This window comes from Nannobrachium achirus (assembly GCF_963921795.1).
Source record: "Nannobrachium achirus genome assembly, chromosome: 3".
In the NCBI taxonomy this organism is placed as follows: domain Eukaryota; kingdom Metazoa; phylum Chordata; class Actinopteri; order Myctophiformes; family Myctophidae; genus Nannobrachium; species Nannobrachium achirus.
In genome coordinates this window covers 73,126,710-73,146,343 of record NC_137812.1, presented here as the reverse complement: position 1 = coordinate 73,146,343, position 19,634 = coordinate 73,126,710, and the positions used below count along the sequence as shown (strand labels likewise).

General features: G+C 44.5%; 1 protein-coding gene across 2 annotated transcripts in view; it reads left to right on the top strand.

Moving 5' to 3' along the window:
- Positions 1-16,643, top strand: part of LOC308281874 (uncharacterized protein) — a 32,575-nt gene extending 15,932 nt beyond the window's left edge. Inside the window, exons 3-8 of one of the 2 annotated variants that reach the window (XM_080722203.1) lie at positions 5,200-5,319; positions 8,225-8,271; positions 14,355-14,520; positions 14,640-14,776; positions 15,928-16,043; positions 16,422-16,643. In XM_080722203.1, coding sequence (XP_080578329.1) covers positions 5,200-5,319; positions 8,225-8,271; positions 14,355-14,520; positions 14,640-14,776; positions 15,928-16,043; positions 16,422-16,551 — 716 coding nt within the window. In that variant the 3' untranslated portion in view covers positions 16,552-16,643. The remainder of the gene's footprint in view (positions 1-5,199; positions 5,320-8,224; positions 8,272-14,354; positions 14,521-14,639; positions 14,777-15,927; positions 16,044-16,421) is intronic. The other variant, XM_080722204.1, reaches the window with a different exon arrangement.
- Positions 16,644-19,634: the final 2,991 nt, after the last annotated feature.

The window sequence follows — 19,634 nt, the reverse complement described above, 5'->3', positions numbered from 1 at the left end:
ACCACACATTACTCAAAATGCCTTCAACAACTTTACTAAACTTGACTTTTAAGCTAGTTTACATCAAATGTTCAACTACATGGCTTCTTAGCTTTCAGCTAACAGTCAATTGAATTAGCAGCTGCAGCTAACAGCTAATCAACAGTAATGTTGTCTCTTCCCTCTGCCCTGGCTCCAGGCTGTAACAACACATGTAACTACTGCTCGTTATGATGGCAGTGGAACATTCTAACGTCAACTAAAACATGTTCAAAGTCGAAAAAACCTTACCTTACTTCCAGAATGAAGGAAATGTTGAAGAATGGAGGTGACAAACTTACTTAACTCCAGTTTCAATGGAGATGTGACGCAGCACTTATTTCCTTCTCTATCCTGAGAGGAGGAAAAGGTGGGCGGGGCCGACATAATGCCGGCCCGCTTGTTGTGTGCGTGTGTGTGTGTGTGTGTGTGTGTGTGTGTGTGTGTGTGTGTGTGTGTGTGTGTGTGTGTGTGTGTGTGTGTGTGTGTGTGTGCAGAGAGAGAGAGAGAGAGAGAGAGAGAGAGAGAGAGAGAGAGAGAATAACATGTAATGCCATGCCCAAAGGGACAACAGGTTTATATCAGTCGCCTAGTTTGGTCATGATTCAAGGCCTATTTGAAAAATTATGTTATATATGATATACAATTATATTAGCCTACAGATTTAATAAATAAACATTTTTGGTGTTTTTCAAATATGTTTTGACAGAATAAGATGTTTTATGGTCATGATTCACCAGGACTGGATGTCTTGGTTCCAGATTTATAATAATTTATATGCATATTTTCAGAAATCTTTATGACAGCAAAATGCCCGCCACTGCTGTGCCCCACATAATATGGTTTGGGCATGCTCACACTTACGTTGCCAACTGATATGCCCATATATGGAGATCTCTGTATCTGTCAGTCCCTTTTATATCCCTGATGTCATCAGTATATATCCATATATGGGCATGCTACCTTTTGTACCCATAGGCTATATGGAGCAGACTGATTTGTTTGCACCTGATGCCATGACAACACATTTAGGTTAGATACACTTCATATTTGGGTGTAGTTCCATGGTTATGGCTGAGTCAGTGACATCAGAGATAAGCCTGCCGGCTGGCTAAAATTGTTTTAAAGGAGGACCCTTTAAAACAATTTTAATATAGGATATTGTTTTTTATAAATCTTTCCATCTCTGCATCTGCAATTGTAATTGTTTTAATATGTAGGTTATATTTTACATTTGCAAAATACATACTGTAACCTCCATAAAGGCCTAAGAACCTTTTAAATCCCAAAGAACCATATGAGGAATCTGAAGAACCATTTGCTAAATAAAATGGTTCTTTAGTAGGTGATGGTTCTTCAAAGAACCATATAGCCTTTTAAAGAACCATTTAAGAACCATTATTTTTCTGTGTGTAGATATGTTCCAACCCGCCCACTCAGGTCCTCTAGTGCAGACCTACTTGAGGCGCCAACAATGAAATATAAAAAATATGGTGAAGCAGCTTTCTGCTTCTACGGACCGACAGCTTGGAATAAACTCCCACTACACCTAAGACAGGCAGCCTCTGTGGATAGCTTTAAAGCACAGCTCAAGACCTATTTCTTTACTCTTGCTTTTAGCTAAATTTTTAAATCTCTGTGCTGCTAATTGACGTCCGCACTGTTCTGAAATTGTTATTTCTCTGCTTAATTGTAATAATTTTAATTATTTCTTTTTATTCTGTATTCTTTATTTTATTTTACTGTTTCTCTGTTAAGCACTTGTGCTTCATTTTCTGCTCTGTAAAGCGCTTTGAGCTGCATTTCATGTCATGAAAGGTGCTATACAAATAAAGTTTTATTATTATTATTATTATTATTATTACCCTTATTGGAAATTTGCAAAAATCCAATTGGATTTGGCAAAGTTCCAATAGAATCCTATTGGACTTTCCAAAGTTAGATATAACCCAATAGGATCCTATTGGAAATTTGCAAAATCCAATTGGGTTTTGCAAAGTTCCAATAGAATCCTATTGGACTTTCCAAAGTTAGATATAACCCAATAGGACTGTATTGGAAATTTGTAAATTTCCAATATGATCCTATAGGATTTTCAAAATCCTATAGGATCATATTGGAAATTTCGAAGATCCTATAGGATTTTTTGGCTAGGGCTGTGCTTGGAAGAGCACTGCTTCTAGTTGAGACATCAGTTCGATACCGATTTATGGCTTTTATTGGCCCTTGCCGATATGTTACAGATATAATCATGCATCCATATGGACGGGTTTCTTGTTTACAAACATTGAGACTAAATGCACAGCTGAATGTATCATGTAATCAGTTCCCACCGGTTTCATTGGCTAATTTTGGTACCGACGTCTGCGCACGCATCTACTTCTATCAGTGTGACGTGGACCAGAAACCCGTCTATATACAGTAGCGCTTTGGGGGCCGGACGCGACCGGACGCCGTGTGGCCGGTAATATTTCCCCACATGCACGCGCACGGACGGCACCGAACGGAACGGTGCACGAGCGTGTAAACGTGTGCATACCCCCCCGCGAGAGCCGCGAGCCCGCGACAACCCCCCACCCCGCGAATCCGCGATAACTACAAGCAATACTTTAAACAGGTTCCTAGTGGTGAATTTGTGAGCGTCCTCAAGCCCCCTCTATTCATATGGATATATAGCCTACTATAACACCTAGGTTTCCAGCTGTGACTGCATGTGCATGTGTCGATGTGTGTGTCCTCATAGGCAAACTTTGTTTCTCTAGCCTACTGCAGCGCTGTATTTTCTAAATTAATTAAAAGAAAGTAGAACATAAAATCACTGGAGTCAAGCCATCCGACTTGAGTCATAAAATCTTAAGTAACAATGCAAATGTAATTAAGACTAGAAAACTATTGTTTTCCCACCATTAGATCTGCTGACATCCTTTCTATCTAAATAGCCTCTAGAGGCGCGTGCACGCGCGTGCACGCGCGTGCACGTGACGTCAATAAATGACCGTCCGCCCGAAAAAAAAAATCCCAAAGAACCACTGCATATATATATTAAGGCTGGGACTTTAACTGATTAATTGCGATTAATTAATTACAGAAAATTAACTCACTTATAGCGCCGATCGACTTCTAAATCGACATTGTTATTATGGACGTCCCTGCCGATCGACTCTCAAATCGACTTTTATATAAAAGCAATTTTTTAGCAATTTTTTCGATGTATTAGTGGCGCAAACGGTTTCCATTACCTTGTACTGGCTGTGACGATAGACTGTGGAAAAAAAAGGATGAGTCGATGACATCACTGGTATTCAGTCCTTGTCTGTGTAAGATGGCAGCCCCCAGCCGTTAGCCTGCTAACATACTGTCCATATCCATAACGCTGCTTCAGTAGGTCGGACTTTCATTCAGATTTTTTTGTGTGGCGTCTGCATCCGACCATTTGCCCGGACGATAGGTCAATGTGAACGAAATGCCACGAATCGTTTAGCTCCAGCGCGTTCTGTACTCCGGTCCGCAGCCATTTTAAAACCCATAGAGGAGGGGCTGGGAGGGGCTCTTCACCCAGCTCCACACGGAGACCTGTGATGTTTACAGTGTTACGATGGCGCGCTCTGGTGGTGTTTTTGGGGGTTGTTTGTTCAAACTCGGACAATTGATCACATTCAAATATTAATATTTCCTGGCGTTATTAGCGCACATCCATATTCTAAGTTGGCTGGGAATGGGTTAACGCATTTTAATCACACTTAGTTTTTGCAGCACAGGACCTTCAGTTTCGGGCATACCGATCATAGCGATGCACCAACCAAGAAGAGACAACAAACGCAATGGGAGAAGTAGACGATCAGAGTGCTTTGCTTGGCCCAGTGGATGCGAAATTTAGATTGAAAAAACTCACTTGTTGATTCACTCGTACAACAAAATGTGTTTTACTTGAAAAGAAATGCTTCTCAGGTCAAATATCGATGTGTGAGCCTGTAATTATTAGATAAAAAATGTAATCGCATCCCAGCCCTAATATATATATATATATATATATATATGAAAAAAAAAACATCACAAGGATGCAACTGGGACATATCATCAGTGATGTAGCCTGGGGTCGACGGGTGTTTCGGGTCTCGCAACATCATACACCCTCGCCCAGGTGACCCAGCCGGGGTTGATCAAGTCCCGACTTACGTCCCAGTAGCTATCCACGATCAGTCCTATTAGGGAAAGACCAGGGTCACTCAATGTGCTGCACCAGAACTACTCTGCCGGGATTGGGGGCAGCGCCACTCTGGCGCATGGAAGAACTAGGCTCTATGGGTTGACTCCTGGCCGGGCTCCTCCTACGTCTCACCAGGTCCTCTCCTGCTCTCACCAGGTTCAGAACCTGTGCGTTGCACCAGACTCCCGATCCAAACATTCCATTCAGCTGCTGCAGGTGGTTGGGCCACAAGGGTTGGCCAGTGGTAGTACTGCAAGCTCCACTTGGGCAAGGTGGTGCTGCAGGCTCCGCTTGTGGCTTGAATGGCCCTCCTAAAGGCCTCACCGTGGATTTGTTGGGCTTCTTCCTCACGGAAGACACAGGCTGGGGCGCTAACCCAACCTGCTCCCGGGTGCCGTCTACATTCCGGCCGTCAACCGACTCTCCGGTGGTCACCAAACTATTCCTGGTTGTCACATAGTCTATTCCTATGAGTCACTATAAATAGAACTATGAAAAAAAAAACATCACAAGGATGCAACTGGGACATATCATCAGTGATATATACGTATATATATATATATATATATATATTAAGGCTGGGACTTTAACTGATTAATTGCGATTAATTAATTACAGAAAATGACCGTATTTTAATCGCACTTAGTTTTTGCACTACAGAACCTTCAGTTTCGGGCATTCCGATCATAGCGATGCACCAACCAAGAAGAGACAACAAACGCAAAGGGAGAAGTAGCCGATCAGAGCGCTTCGCTTGGCCCAGTGGATGCAAAATTTTGATTGAAAAAACTCACTCGTTTTTCTAAAAATGCTTCTCAGGTCATATGCGATTAAAATATGATTAATTGTGATTAATTAATCTGTAATTAATTAGATTAAAACATGTAATAGCATCCCAGCCCTAATATATATATATATATATATATATATATATATAATTATTATTATTTATTTATTTTTTCCTTTTTTTTCAGATATGTCTTCCAGATTGTCTGCGGGTGAAGCCAAGATGGGAGAAGTTATTGAAGCCAAGATGGGAGAAGTTATTGAAGCCAAGATGGGAGAAGTTATTGAGAAGCTGCAGAAACACAAAGGTATTGAGGAAAACAAAAAGAAAGTCTGAACTGATGCTGTCAAGACTGACATTCCTCAGATACACATAAAACCGTGCACAAGAAGCAAGGAAACTTGACTTCGGTCCATTATAACTCTTCTTTAATAATACCAATCGGTATTGTGATTTATATAATTTTTATCGTTGACTAGTCACCTTTACAACGAGGTACAGCATGTGAGCATCGGGCATTCGTGGAATGAGCAATACAGCCAAATGTGTGGGTATAGCTCCGCCCCTGTAATACTGTATTCACCTTTGTTGCTTGGAGCATTGAACATTGCACTCTCCCACAGTAATACGGAAAATAAAAACAACACATATTGGCCATGTATACACTTTATTAATTTTACACTCAAGTGTCAGGGTCCCAACAGCTTGGCACTCCTCCTCATGCTGGTCACTAACCTAGCCACATTTTTCTGCGGGATGGAATCCCATTCCTCAACCAGGATTTGTCACAAGTCAGCCAACGTGGTTCTGTTGGTCACTCTAGCATGTACAGTTCGCCCAAGCTGATCCCACAAGTGTTCAACTGGGTTGAGGTCTGGACTCACGGCAGGCCATTCCATCCTCTCCACTCCCACATTCTGGAGGTTCTCTCTGATGATCCTGGCTCTGTGGGGGCGAGCGTTGTCATCCTGGAGGATAGCATTAGTGTTGCTCTTTCCCCGAATGCCTGATGCTTACAAGCTGTACGTCTGTTAGATAAATTAATTAAGTTAAATACATATGGATATGGATGAAATCCATAACCAAAATAAGACAGAGACGAGCCAAAGGACAATCAATAAATTGCTGTATTTGAAGAGAGTCAGACAAAGAGACAAAACAGTGAGCATACCATCCTAGTGGCAGCTTGGTAATTCTCTCTTCAAAAGATGTAATACAGTATATAAAGAATACAGTATATGACAGTTAGATCGTGGGGCTCATTGATTGGTCCCCATATCATAACAAGAAGACAGAGATACAGTATAACCAAAACATGATCTCGTAGTCAGGGTAACCACAGTCACCATGACCTGTAATCCACTAGCCTGAACTTACAGTACAACCAAAACATGGTCTCCTATACTCAGTTCAGACAGTAGTTCATATAATATAACCTTATATGGTCATATGAGCCTCATACACACATCATACAATTATGTATCATAATTCATATCTATCAACGTTGTTGCAGCTGTTTTTCGTATAATTCAAAATAGTGAGAGATCTATAGGTCTAAGGTCAAAAGTTTAAAAAAAAAACTAAAGTTGGTCAGCATGAGGATATGTATGGAGTTTTCATGGCTGGAGGTCAAACAGGGCATGGGTTATACCTGTTCAAAGTTTGGATTTTCAATTGATCGCTACAGCGCCACCTTTTGGCCAATGGTTGTGGGCTTTGTGTCAACGACCCTTGACTTGTATAGAGTTTATACTGCGTATTAATATATAATAATGTGTTATATGTAGATATAGAGTTATAGAATCTATAATGTGTTATATGTAGATATAGAGTTATAGAATCTATAATGTGTTATATGTAGATATAGAGTTATAGAATCTATAATGTGTTATATGTAGATATAGAGTTATAGAATCTATAATGTGTTATATGTAGATATAGAGTTATAGAATCTATAATGTGTTATATGTAGATATAGAGTTATAGAATCTATAATGTGTTATATGTAGATATAGAGTTATAGAATCTAGAATGTGTTATATGTAGATATAGAGTTATAGAGTCTATAATGTGTTATATGTAGATATAGAGTTATAGAGTCTATAATGTGTTATATGTAGATATAGAGTTATAGAGTCTATAATGTGTTATATGTAGATATAGAGTTATAGAGTCTATAATGTGTTATATGTAGATATAGAGTTATAGAGTCTATAATGTGTTATATGTAGATATAGAGTTATAGAGTCTAGAATGTGTTATATGTATATAGAGTTATAGAGTCAAGAATGTGTTATATGTAGATATAAAGTTATAGAGTCAAGAATGTGTTATATGTAGATATAGATATAGAGTTATAGAGTCTAGAATGTGTTATATGTAGAGTTATAGAGTCTAGAATGTGTTATATGTAGATATAGAGTTATAGAGTCTATAGAGTCTATAATGTGTTATATGTAGATATAGAGTTATAGTGTCTATAATGTGTTATATGTAGTTATAGAGTTATAGTGTCTATAATGTGTTATATGTAGATATAGGGTTATAGTGTCTATAATGTGTTATATGTAGTTATAGAGTTATAGAGTCTATAATGTGAATTGTCTGGGTCAAACCCAGTGTATTGCTGGATGGTTTATGATTGCTTCGCTGCCCTCCATGCCCTCTGTGCCAAATTATTTAATTAATTACCTAAAAAGAGTGAGCAACTCTCACGGTCATAACACTAGAGGGAGCTCAAATAAGGATCTGGTGCCACCCATTTTTAAAACAAATATGGGTAAATTCACCTTCCACAACACTGCCACTCAGGTGTGGAATGCTCTCCCCCCTTCCCTCAAAAGAAACAATTCACTGGCTTCATTCAAAACTGCCTTGAAAGTTCACCTGTTAGCTGGTCATATGAAGAGGTAAGCCTCCTATGACAGGATGTCCATCATAACTTCAAATTGTCCATAGACCTCGAGTATATAAATGTTTTAGTTGTTTTATATATTTATATTTTTTTGTTGTTGTTGATGATTCTTTATTATATCAATGTGTTCTGTTCTTGTGAATGAATGCAATAGGACCTGAATGGAAACAAGACCACATGGTCTTTCTTCAGTGAATATCCTTTTTGGACCAAAGTGCTTGTACTGTATGCATCTTTTATGTCTAAATCAATCAATCAATCAATCAATCAATCAATCAATTGCTTCTCCTTCTTACAGAAAATGAATTGGTGAAAGACAACCTGGCCAAACTGACTGAACGCTATTGTAGCGTCCGAGACGGCGGTGTATTATATGTGTAAGCTTAATGATCTCTTTATAAAGACAAGATGACCAGGAGGTAACTCTTTGGAACGCCAACTCGGCTAAACCATTTATTATCACTCTGCACACATGTGTCTCTCTCCAACACCACAGAACAACAACGTCCCCATCTTATGACATCATCCTTTAGGCATAACCAAACAATCCCAGAGTGTACAATGGAAACCCTACATACGTCCCCCCTTACAAAAAGAAATGTCCTCATTTCCATGTGTCTTTCCTTCCTCTTTTTTTTTTTTTAACACATTCAACAAGAGAGGACCAAATGGAACAATGTAGAGAAAAAAATAAAACAAAAAGATAAAGTACACAAGTGCATAAACCCAACATCAAGGCACTGTAAACACACATTATTCAAAATTCCACATGACCCAGTGAGACATGTAAATAAGGCTCAAAAAGTATTACAACCTTATAACCTCACTGAATGAACTCTTCAGAACACAACAAAAACAGAAAATACTGCAGCATGCACCCATCACATCACATAATCCCCAAAACGTATAGGGGCCCGCACAGGCCTCCCAACCCGAGAAACCCTAGGCGGGGCAGGCGTGTGAACAGGGGACTCGAGGGAGCCATCCCCCACTCCAGGATCACAGCCCACCTCCGCAGGAGGCGGAGAATAGCCTGTACGGTCGTTCCGAGGGACAGCCTCTCCATGCTCCACAGTAGGCGAGGGAAAGGGAAAGATACCCTTCACAGGGCCCGCCAAAGGATATGTTACAGGTAGGTTGTAGGGACGCAGCCTGTCATAATGCACGACTTGCAACGGGGCCTCATCGCCAAACGGGCTACTAATCTGGTAAGTGACCCCGACCACGTCCTCGCGGTCCATCCTGCGCCGCACCATGTAAGGCCCTTTCCAGTGCGGAGCCAATTTACGACGACTCTCTGTGGGATCATTCAACCACACAAGGTCCCCAGGCACATAAGGCTTGTGCCTCATCCTCCTGTCATAATAGCGCTTTTGACCTCTGCTTGCTGCAAGGCTGTTTTCTCTAGCTCTGCTGAACGCGGTCTCCAAGGACCCGAGGAGAGAACCGGCAAAGTCCCCTGGGGGACCACATACAGTGTTGCCCTGCACTCGCGGACCCAGCAGCACATCCACAGGCATCCGGGCCTCCCTGCCGTGTGTGAGGAAGAAAGGCGTGAACTCTGTACTGTCATGCACACTTGTGTTGTATGCAAAAGCGACCTGAGACAGGAAAGAGTCCCACTCCCCCTCGTAAGACAGGAGAGTCTTCGCCAACTGATCAATAAGTGTGCGATTGAAGCGTTCCACCATTCCATCAGACTTGGGATTGTACGGCGTGGTTCGCGTTTTCTTCACCCCCAACATCTCGCAGAGGTGCCTCACCACTTCAGACTCAAACTGAGCCCCCTGATCCGTGTGCAGGGCCTCCATCACCCCATGTTCCAGGACGTAATCCCCGAACAGGTGTTTGGCGACCGTGTTGGCCCTCTGATCAGGCATGGCATACAAATTCACAAACTTGGAGAAATAGTCCTCCACAACCAAAACATACCTGTTGCCTCTGGTCGTGACCGGCAACTCAAGTATGTCAGCAGCAACACGCTGGAAGGGTCTCTCCATCTGGGTGGTCCTCATAGGAGCATGATGGCGGGGCACTGGGGACTTTCGTCTTTGACAAGCATAGCACTGCTCACAGTATTTCCTAATGTCCCTTGCCATGTCCGGCCAATAACACAGCACCTTTGCGCGTGCCATCACTCTAGCAAAAGCCAGATGCGCCGTCAACGGGCCTCCATGTAGATGCCCCAGAACCTCCGGTACCAGCACAGCAGGTACAACAACTACTGATAGCTCGCTGCCATCCGGCAACCGTACGAGCCTGCACAACAGTCCATCGACCAACATCAGCTCTTCAAACACACGCCACAGGGCTCTTAGAGTATCACCTCTCACTCTCCATGGAGGAGGTTTCCGTCCATCCTCCAACCAGGCCAGGACCTGCCTTATGTCTGTGTCCTCCCCCTGAAGCTCCTTCACATTGGAACCATCATGTGAAAGTGTATAAATTGAGGCCAGGTCTGCAGGCTCCTGGCGCTCCGGGGGAGAAGGACTGGAGCTGACATCCACAGAGGGGGTTGTGGCAGAGGCCGCTGCCGGACTCTCTATGACGCACACAGCACCGGGGCCTTCCTCCATCGCCACCTGGGTACCCGCGTCCACAAGAGATGTTTCATTTTCAGGGGTTGTACTGCCCATCACCTCTGCTTCGGGCCTGCGTGAAAGGGCATCAGCATTCGTATGCTGAGCCCCACTCTTGTGAACGATGACCCACTCGTACGGATCCAACTCTAGGGCCCATCTGCTACGACGCCCTGTACGGTCATTGTCGATAGTGAGCCGCCGTAAGCCTACCAGCGGCCGGTGATCCGTGACAATTGTGAATGGGAGAACACCCAAATAGTGTCTGAAGTTACGAACAGCCCATACAATTGCCCACAACTCCCTGTCGAATGTGGACCACCGACGTTCGACACCGGTGAGGGAGCGGCTAGCATAAGCCACTACCCTCTCCAGGCCATCCACTTCTTGTGCCAACACGGCCCCCACTGCAATCTGAGACGCGTCGGTGTACAGTGTAAACGACTGTTCAAAGTCTGGGTGACACACAATAGGCTCAGTACATAGTGAGTCTCGCAAGAATTCAAACGCCTCCTGGCATTGCGCTGTCCACTGAAACTGAACATCCTTCTCTGTAAGACGGTGGAGGGGTCCTGCGCGTTGTGCAAAGGACTTAACGAACCTCCTATAGTATGAACAGAGGCCCAGGAATGCACGGGTCTCAGTGGCAGACCGTGGTACAGGCCAAGATCTCACCTTTTCGGTGTTCCGGGGGTCGGGGCAAAGCCCCTCAGCAGAAATCACGTGGCCCAGGAAGACCACGTGATTGCGGGCCAGATGACATTTCTTGGCATTCAGACGTAGGCCAGCAGCCCCAATGCGAGTCAAGACCTCCCGCAGGGCTGAGAGATGTTCCTCAAATGATCTGCTGTATACCAAAATGTCATCGAGGTACACCATGCAAATGTGCCATGGCAGCCCCCTCAACACCAGCTCCATGATCCGCTGGAAGGTGGCTGGCGCGTTGGTCAGGCCCATGGGCATTGCCTTGAACTGGTAGAGGCCCTGGCCAGTGTTGAACGCGGTTTTCTCTCGGTCTTCCTGCGCCACCTCAACCTGCCAGTACCCATCCGAAAAGTCCAGGGTGCTGAAACAGGTGGCCCCAGCCAGTGCATCCAGAGTGTCATCCACTCGCGGAAGTGGATGAGAGTCCTTCACTGTTACCGAGTTGAGGCCCCGGTAGTCCACACAGAACCGCCACGACTTGTCCTTCTTTTTTACGAGCACCACAGGAGAGGACCATGGGCTACAGCTCTCCTCAATGATGTCCTCTCCCAACAGGCGCTTCACCTGGCGATCTATCTCCCTCCGCTTCTCGGGGGAGGCGCGGTAGGCCCGTCGCCTCACTGGGGGGTGGTCACCTGTCTGTATGCGGTGTTTGACGAGATCGGGGTTCACCGCGCCGCTCCGTCCGGTGCGGAACACCACCTGCTTCTCCTCCAGGAGAGCCTGCAGTTGCCGCTTCTGTTCCGCAGGCAACGGACAGTCACTTAAATCTGGCAGTGAGACAGCATCCTGTGTAGAAGCGACGACCTTTGCAGTGTTAAGTACATCACAATCATTAACATGGTATACTACACCAAGGCATGAACCAGGATACAGTTTGAGCTCACTGTCTGTTGGGTTGAGCAACCGCGCGACTGTGCACCCATCTTTTACTTGCGCCACCGTACGTGCGACCACCAGACCTAGAGTATCGCGCACCTCAGGCTCCAAGTAGCCCAGATAAGAACTTGTGTGTGGCCCAGCAAGGCGGGGTGGCTCAACCCGAACAGGTACAATCATTTCGCTAAAAGGCGGGACAGTAGCATTGTCAGACACAGTTATGTTACAACACTCTGGTATGAAATCATTTGCATGCATGAGAGGCACTTCAACATCACCGAGGTGCAGCAGTCCCTGGCCAGTATCCAAAACAGCATGGTTTAGCAGCATGAAATCAAACCCCAACAGAACAGCTTGTGTTGCCCCCCGTACTACATGAACAACCTGCTCCCAGTGTCCACCCCCCAACCGTATGGGCAGTGTCATGGTACCCACAGTGTCCAACAATTGTCCGTTAACTGCGCGGGCAAAGCTGTACTGCTTACTCAACACACGCCTACTCAGGCTTGGAATGGACATTTTGAAATCTTCTGAAATCAGTGACACACTCGAACCAGAGTCAATAAGCACAGTCATGTCAACACCCTCTACGACCCCTCTGACATAGGCCGTACACTTGGACTCACCCACAGCACATGAATCCGTCTGACCTGGAACTGTCGTCGCTGAGCTGTCACTTTGACCCTGGTGTGGTGAAGCTGGCATCTGGGCCCCGATGCCAGCTACTCGAAGTTTCCCTGCTGCCGTCCACGTGGGGATGGAGATGGTGAACGCCTGGAGGGAGACAGGAAACTCACTGCACGCCTCGGCTGCCGATCCTCCGTGACGCGTCGCTCCCGATGATCCATGTCATCTGATCGGCGTGGCGAGAAGTCCGCTCGGGTCCCCCGCTCTCGTGGAGACCACTCCCTGGCGCTGTAACCCCTCTGCGGCTCACGTTGTGGAGAACGGCCCCTCTGATGGCTCCCGACCGTAGACCTGCAGCCAAACCTGCCACATTCACAGTGACAGGCACCTCGTTGTCCTCCGCGCTCCCCTGCATCCTGCAGCCAATCTTCGCGGGGCAGGGAGCCTCGCCTGCCGTCCTCGCCCTTGCGGCCACGCACTCTCAGCTCCTGCACCTCAGTCTGTAAGTTGTCCACCTTCAAGGAGAGGCGTTCCACAACATGGATGAGCTTCTCTGCCGCGTTAGCATTACAGTCCACAACAGTTGCCGGTGCCGGTGAATTGAGATGAGCCACAACAGCCGGATGTGGGCCACAATAGGGTGACACAGGTGGCGCGCCAGCCCCCAGCATAGCCTGTCGCGCACGCTCACAGCGGCTTGCTATTATCAGAGCCTCTTCCATGTCAGTTGCTCCCTGTTCATGGCACTTGGACTGAAGAACAGGGTCCAGGCCGGCAAGAAAACGCCTGAATTTCTCACCATTCTGTGCAACCCAGTCATATTCGGGAAATGCCTCCGCCACGAGCCTGGAAATATCCGCTGCATACACCTCCAAGCACTCGTTTGCCTGGCGGGGACGCGCATTCACGCAGGTCTGGAAGTACAGCAGGTATTGCTTCATCCCAAAAGCCTCATTCAGCCTCTCCTTCACACGTCCATAATCCCACTGTACAGTTCCAGGCAGACTGTCCCACAACAGGAACGCTGCCCCGTCCAGCCTGGTAGGCAGAATGTTGGCCAGAGTATCATTGTAGCCCGCGGACGACGCCCCCCTCGTCTGAGCGCGGACCGCGGCTTCAAACTGCTTTATCCATGTAGCAAACGGCTTCTGTCCGTCACCACGGAACGGCGGCGGGAGCTCCACTTTGAAGCCACTCACAGCATAATTCCCCGCACGTCCGTAATCTTCTCTCTCTCCGTCCATATCCCACGTCGTGCTCTCTTTCTTACAGTCCTCACTCTTACGTCCACCAAGCATAGTGCTCGAGTCCAGCGTAAACAAAGACAAAGTAGAAACTCCAAGTAACTGTCCACGGAGAGAAAACAGTCATAAAACTCCACACTCCAACTACCGCTGCCACCAATGTAGCGTCCGAGACGGCGGTGTATTATATGTGTAAGCTTAATGATCTCTTTATAAAGACAAGATGACCAGGAGGTAACTCTTTGGAACGCCAACTCGGCTAAACCATTTATTATCACTCTGCACACATGTGTCTCTCTCCAACACCACAGAACAACAACGTCCCCATCTTATGACATCATCCTTTAGGCATAACCAAACAATCCCAGAGTGTACAATGGAAACCCTACACTATGGTGACTTGGAGTCCAGTAACCATCAGCTTCAGACCCAGTTTGATCAGCTTCAGGCCAGATACAATGAGACAATTGAACAGAAAGATCAGCTTCAGTCCAGTTATCAACAGTTGAACTCCACATGCAACCCAGTCCCAGTCCCTAAGAGGCTGAAGAGGCTGTGTGGTCAGTGAGACATCAGTGTTTTTATTCTCTGTTACATCATGTTAATCATTTATCATTAATCTGAGCAAATGGAGAGAAGAAAACGCTGGCGTGACTGACTTTATTATGTTTGTTTTTAGAGTCTGATGGCTTTAAATGGGATGGTGGAGTGTGTTACTACTACTCTTCTACTGAGAGTAAAACCTGGGATCAAAGCAGAGGATTCTGTCTAGACAGACAAGCTGACCTGATCATCATCAACAGCCAAGAGAAAAAGGTGTGTGTGTGTGTGTGTGTGTGTGTGTGTGTGTGTGTGTGTGTGTGTGTGTGTGTGTGTGTGTGTGTGTGTGTGTGCGCGCGCGGTGCGTGGTGTTGATTTTGACATCAAATTTTAGTATTAGTTTATATTAGTTTAGTTTTATTTGACAAAAATGACAATATATTTAGTCTATGTTTTAGTCATTATAGCTTGGTTTTTAGTTGGTTATTTTCTGTTCGTCGGTGAAAAATCAACACTGTGTGTAAAGATCTGGAACTTATTTTGTGAGTAAAATGTTTTATTAAAATGTATCTGTATAGAAGAATAAATCCAACTATCACATCTGTATGGTATTGGTACAGTATGTTACAGTACATGTACAGTAATGTGTATGGTACAGTATGTTACAGTACATGTAAAGTAATGTGTATGGTACAGTATGTTACAGTACATGTACAGTAATGTGTATGTTACAGTACATGTACAGTAATGTGTATGTTACAGTACATGTACAGTAATGTGTATGGTACAGTATGTTACAGTACATGTACAGTAATGTGTATGGTACAGTACATGTACAGTAATGTGTATGGTACAGTATGTTACAGTACATGTACAGTAATGTGTATGGTACAGTATGTTACAGTACATGTACAGTAATGTGTATGGTACAGTATGTTACAGTACATGTACAGTAATGTGTATGGTACATTATGTTACAGTACATGTACAGTAATGTGTATGGTACAGTATGTTACAGTACATGTAAAGTAATGTGTATGGTACAGTATGTTACAGTACATGTACAGTAATATGTATGGTACATTATGTTACAGTACATGTACAGTAATGTGTATGGTACAGTATGTTACAGTACATGTACAGTAATGTGTATGGTACAGTATGTTACAGTACATGTACAGTGGTTGGAGGTGGTCTCACTACACTACCTACTCAACCTACTGGTTGACCAGTAGCCCTGTCTGAAGCTCTTCAGTTCAGTATCTCTCCTACTAAAGGGCAGATTCCCCCTTGGTTGAGCGGCTAAGGTTTGGTTACCCACACGGCAGACCTGGGTTCAAATCCTGTGTTCTAGTTGAGACCTCTGTCTGGAGAAGACATGAAACTTACTGATTGTAGCTTTAAGTAACCAGAAGCTTTTCTTCCAGGACCTTGTTGACAGAGTTGTTGTTCCCAGTGGCACCTATGTGTGGATTGGTTTTAGTGACAGAGAGACAGAAGGATCCTATACATGGGTTGATAGAAAACCTCTGAGCTCACCAACGTAAGACTTTACCTTCATTAATAATAATAATAATAATAGTGTTACACAGGTACACACAAACGCACACGCACACGCATACGCACACGCACACACACACACACACACACACACACACACACACACACACACACACACACACACACACACACACACACACACACACACACACTTAGTTGGCGTACAGACAGACAGCTGTACAGACATGAAGTTACACAAACAGTTAATGTACACAGACAATTAGATCATCTATCTATAATCTACAATATGTTCATCTATAGTAACATGCCCCAGGGTTTAAGGGGTTAAAAACTAAACATTTAGAGATCAAATAAATAATTTTAAATGTATTGTAATCAATGATGTTGTTTATTTCTACAGGTTCTGGTGGCCTGATTACGGTACACCTAGAGAAGCCAAGGACTGTGGTGCCTATTCTCCTCCAACAGGATGGTGGGACGGTACATGTTCTAACCCTTACCAGTGGATGTGTGAAAGAGTTGTTCAGTGAATTCCTCCTGGTCACTGTATCACCTCTGTACTGAAACATGGATTAATATCATTGTTAAATCAACACTGAGGTCAAATAAATGTTTTACAGTTTTCAAGCGTTAAGTGTTCAATTAATCATTATTGTAACATTATTACCATGTATAATTTATGTACATCATTGGTTGTCTAAATGGGGTCCAGGGACCTCTTTTGGTCCCCAGCTAAATTGGTTAACAGCCACGTCACAATCATTTTCAGTTTCAAAGTTTACTTTAAAACATAGCAGATCTACAAGCTCGCAGCGCGGCACTCAGTGCCGCACTGCAAGCTTGTAGATCTGCTAGTTTGACCCCTGGGGGTCAACCGGTGGGGTCCTCGCATGCTAGTCTGGCACAAAATTACGCGCTATGAGCTTGTAGATCTGCTATTTTTTTTACAGCCAAAAGACAGCCGAATGTTTAAAGTGGATAAAATGTTGCATTAACCACCTGGTAAGCCCCCGTGGGGGTCCCTGGCTCCTGCACACTACTCTGGCACGTGATGACGCGTTGTGAGCTTGTGGATCTGCTATTTTTGAATAGCCAATAGCAGGCAACGAGTGCCACGCTATGAGCTTGTAGATCTGCCATGTTTCTTAAATCCAGAATGTGTGACTTGATGTAATGATGCCCAGGAAACTATTTAAAGCAGGGGTCTTCAACAGGGGGTCCGGGACCCCTTGGGGGTCCTCAGAGTTACTACAGGGGGGGGCCGCCAAATCTTTGTGTGATAGGATAATGCTTTTAAATTAACAACTTGAACCCTCGCATCCCAAATCTGAGGAGAACTTTAGCCAAAAATAGCTCACAACGCCTCGCAGCGTCAGATATTTCCGGCAAATAGTTTGGGTTTAGAGGTCATCACGCATTATGTTTTTGTTCAGAGTTAAGATTTAGCCTTTTATGGACTTTTGATATAAAATACACAAAAAATGTTTATTTTCAATTTGTTTGGTAGTGTTAGTGATGCCCATATGATTACCACGGATAAGCTCTAAAAGGTGTGAAAAGGGTATTTTTAATTTCACTCTTTAAACTCCAATCTATTGAACAGGTCATTAGTGGTTCTCTATATGGGGTCTGGGGACCCCAAAGGGGCCCTTGGAGGGGGTTCCAGGGGGTCCCCAGCCACAATGGTTAATACAGCTTCACGATCATTTTCACCAGGTTTATTTTGGATGTTGTCTATTAAAACATTGCAGACGTACTTGCCCCATAAAGAACCTCACCCGTCGCTGCATACTGTTGTGCTCTGAGATGAGGTCCTATAAAGGTATCCCAGGGCTGCTGTGGAACGCCTCCACGGTGAGGTAGAAAACTTGTATCCAAACAGTAAAGGTAGTTCCATGCTCCCAGACTATGGTTTCCCATCCCAGGGTACATAAAGTAAAGGTAGTTCCATGCTCCCAGACTATGGTTTCCCATCCCAGGGTACATAAAGTAAAGGTAGTTCCACATACGCTTCCAGACTATGGTTTCCCATCCCAGGGTACATAAAGTAAAGGTAGTTCCATGCTCCCAGACTATGGTTTCCCATCCCAGGGTACATAAAGTAAAGGTAGTTCCACATACGCTTCCAGACTATGGTTTCTCATCCCAGGGTACATAAAGTAAAGGTAGTTCCACATACACTCCCAGACTATGGTTTCCCATCCCAGGGTACATAAAGTAAAGGTAGTTCCACATACACTCCCAGACTATGGTTTCCCATCCCAGGGTACATAAAGTAAAGGTAGTTCCACATACGCTTCCAGACTATGGTTTCCCATCCCAGGGTACATAAAAGGTGCACCATAAAACATGCAGTATGCAGCGTCGGGTGAGGTTCTAGATGGACATGATCACAGCCGTGAGCTTGCATCTCTATTTTATCAACTTATTAAAATGTCTTAAAAATCTCTAGGGGGTCCCTGGAAGAAGATTGTCATATGTGGTTCTGTGGCCAACTGGACATACATATGTGCATTTATAGAAACATAAATATACACATTTGGGGTCCTTGACATAAATGGTTTGAGAACGACTGTCTCAGGGTTCCTTGAAAGGGTTCCAAATGGACCCTTAGAGCAGGGCTTTTCAAAGTGGGTGACGGGGCACCCTGGGGTGACGGGGCACCCTGGGGTGACCGGGCACCCTGGGGTGACGGGGCACCCTGGGTTGACGGGGCACCCTGGGGTGACGGGGCACCCTGGGGTGCCGCGACGGCAGTCCAGGGGTGCCGCAAGATCATTTGATAATATTTGGAATTTATTTGGTAAATAAAAAAATATTTAGTATCATTTTAAACTACAAAGTTATTTTCATTCAGTTCTAACCAAAATGGCTGTTATCTCAATGTTTTCCTTGCAACATAATCACTAAAATATCATCACTGTCAGGCAGAAACCTCGTATCTCCAAGTTTCAAACGTGTACGTATTTTGGTAAAGCAAAGCCCTGCTTCATCATACAAGACTGTCCTGCAAAACTAGTGAAAACAGCTAATCTACAAGCACACAATGCCTCGCTATGCGAGGCGTTGTGTGCTTGTAGATCTGCTGTTTTGGACATACAAGGTTTCCACCCGACAACGTCGATATGCTATAAATATAAGGTGCTGGAAGTGAAAATTATAATATAGGGGTGCCTCAGATTAAAAAAAAAAACTATTTATGAGGTGCCCTGAGACAAAAAACGTTTGGGAACCCCTGCCTTAGAGGTCTGTACTCTGAGAGTGTACAAATGGAACCAAATGGACCCTTACAGGTCTGTAACTCTGAGAGTGTACAAATGGAAAATGGACCCTTATGGGTCTGTAACTCTGAGAGTGTACACATGGAACATTAGGTCTGTAAATCTGAGTGTAGCCTACAAATGGAACCAAATAGTGTATGCCTACATCAGGAGTCATTTAATGTGTATTTTATTTGATATGAAGATCATCAAAATACAGTCCAATGACAACAGAATGTACAGATATTGTATCTCATGCTATTCTCTCTATAATCCATTGAACAACAGCGCCCTCCTCTGGAAGTGAAATTCACAGTGGTCAAATGCACTCACATTGCTCTTTCTTCTGGTTG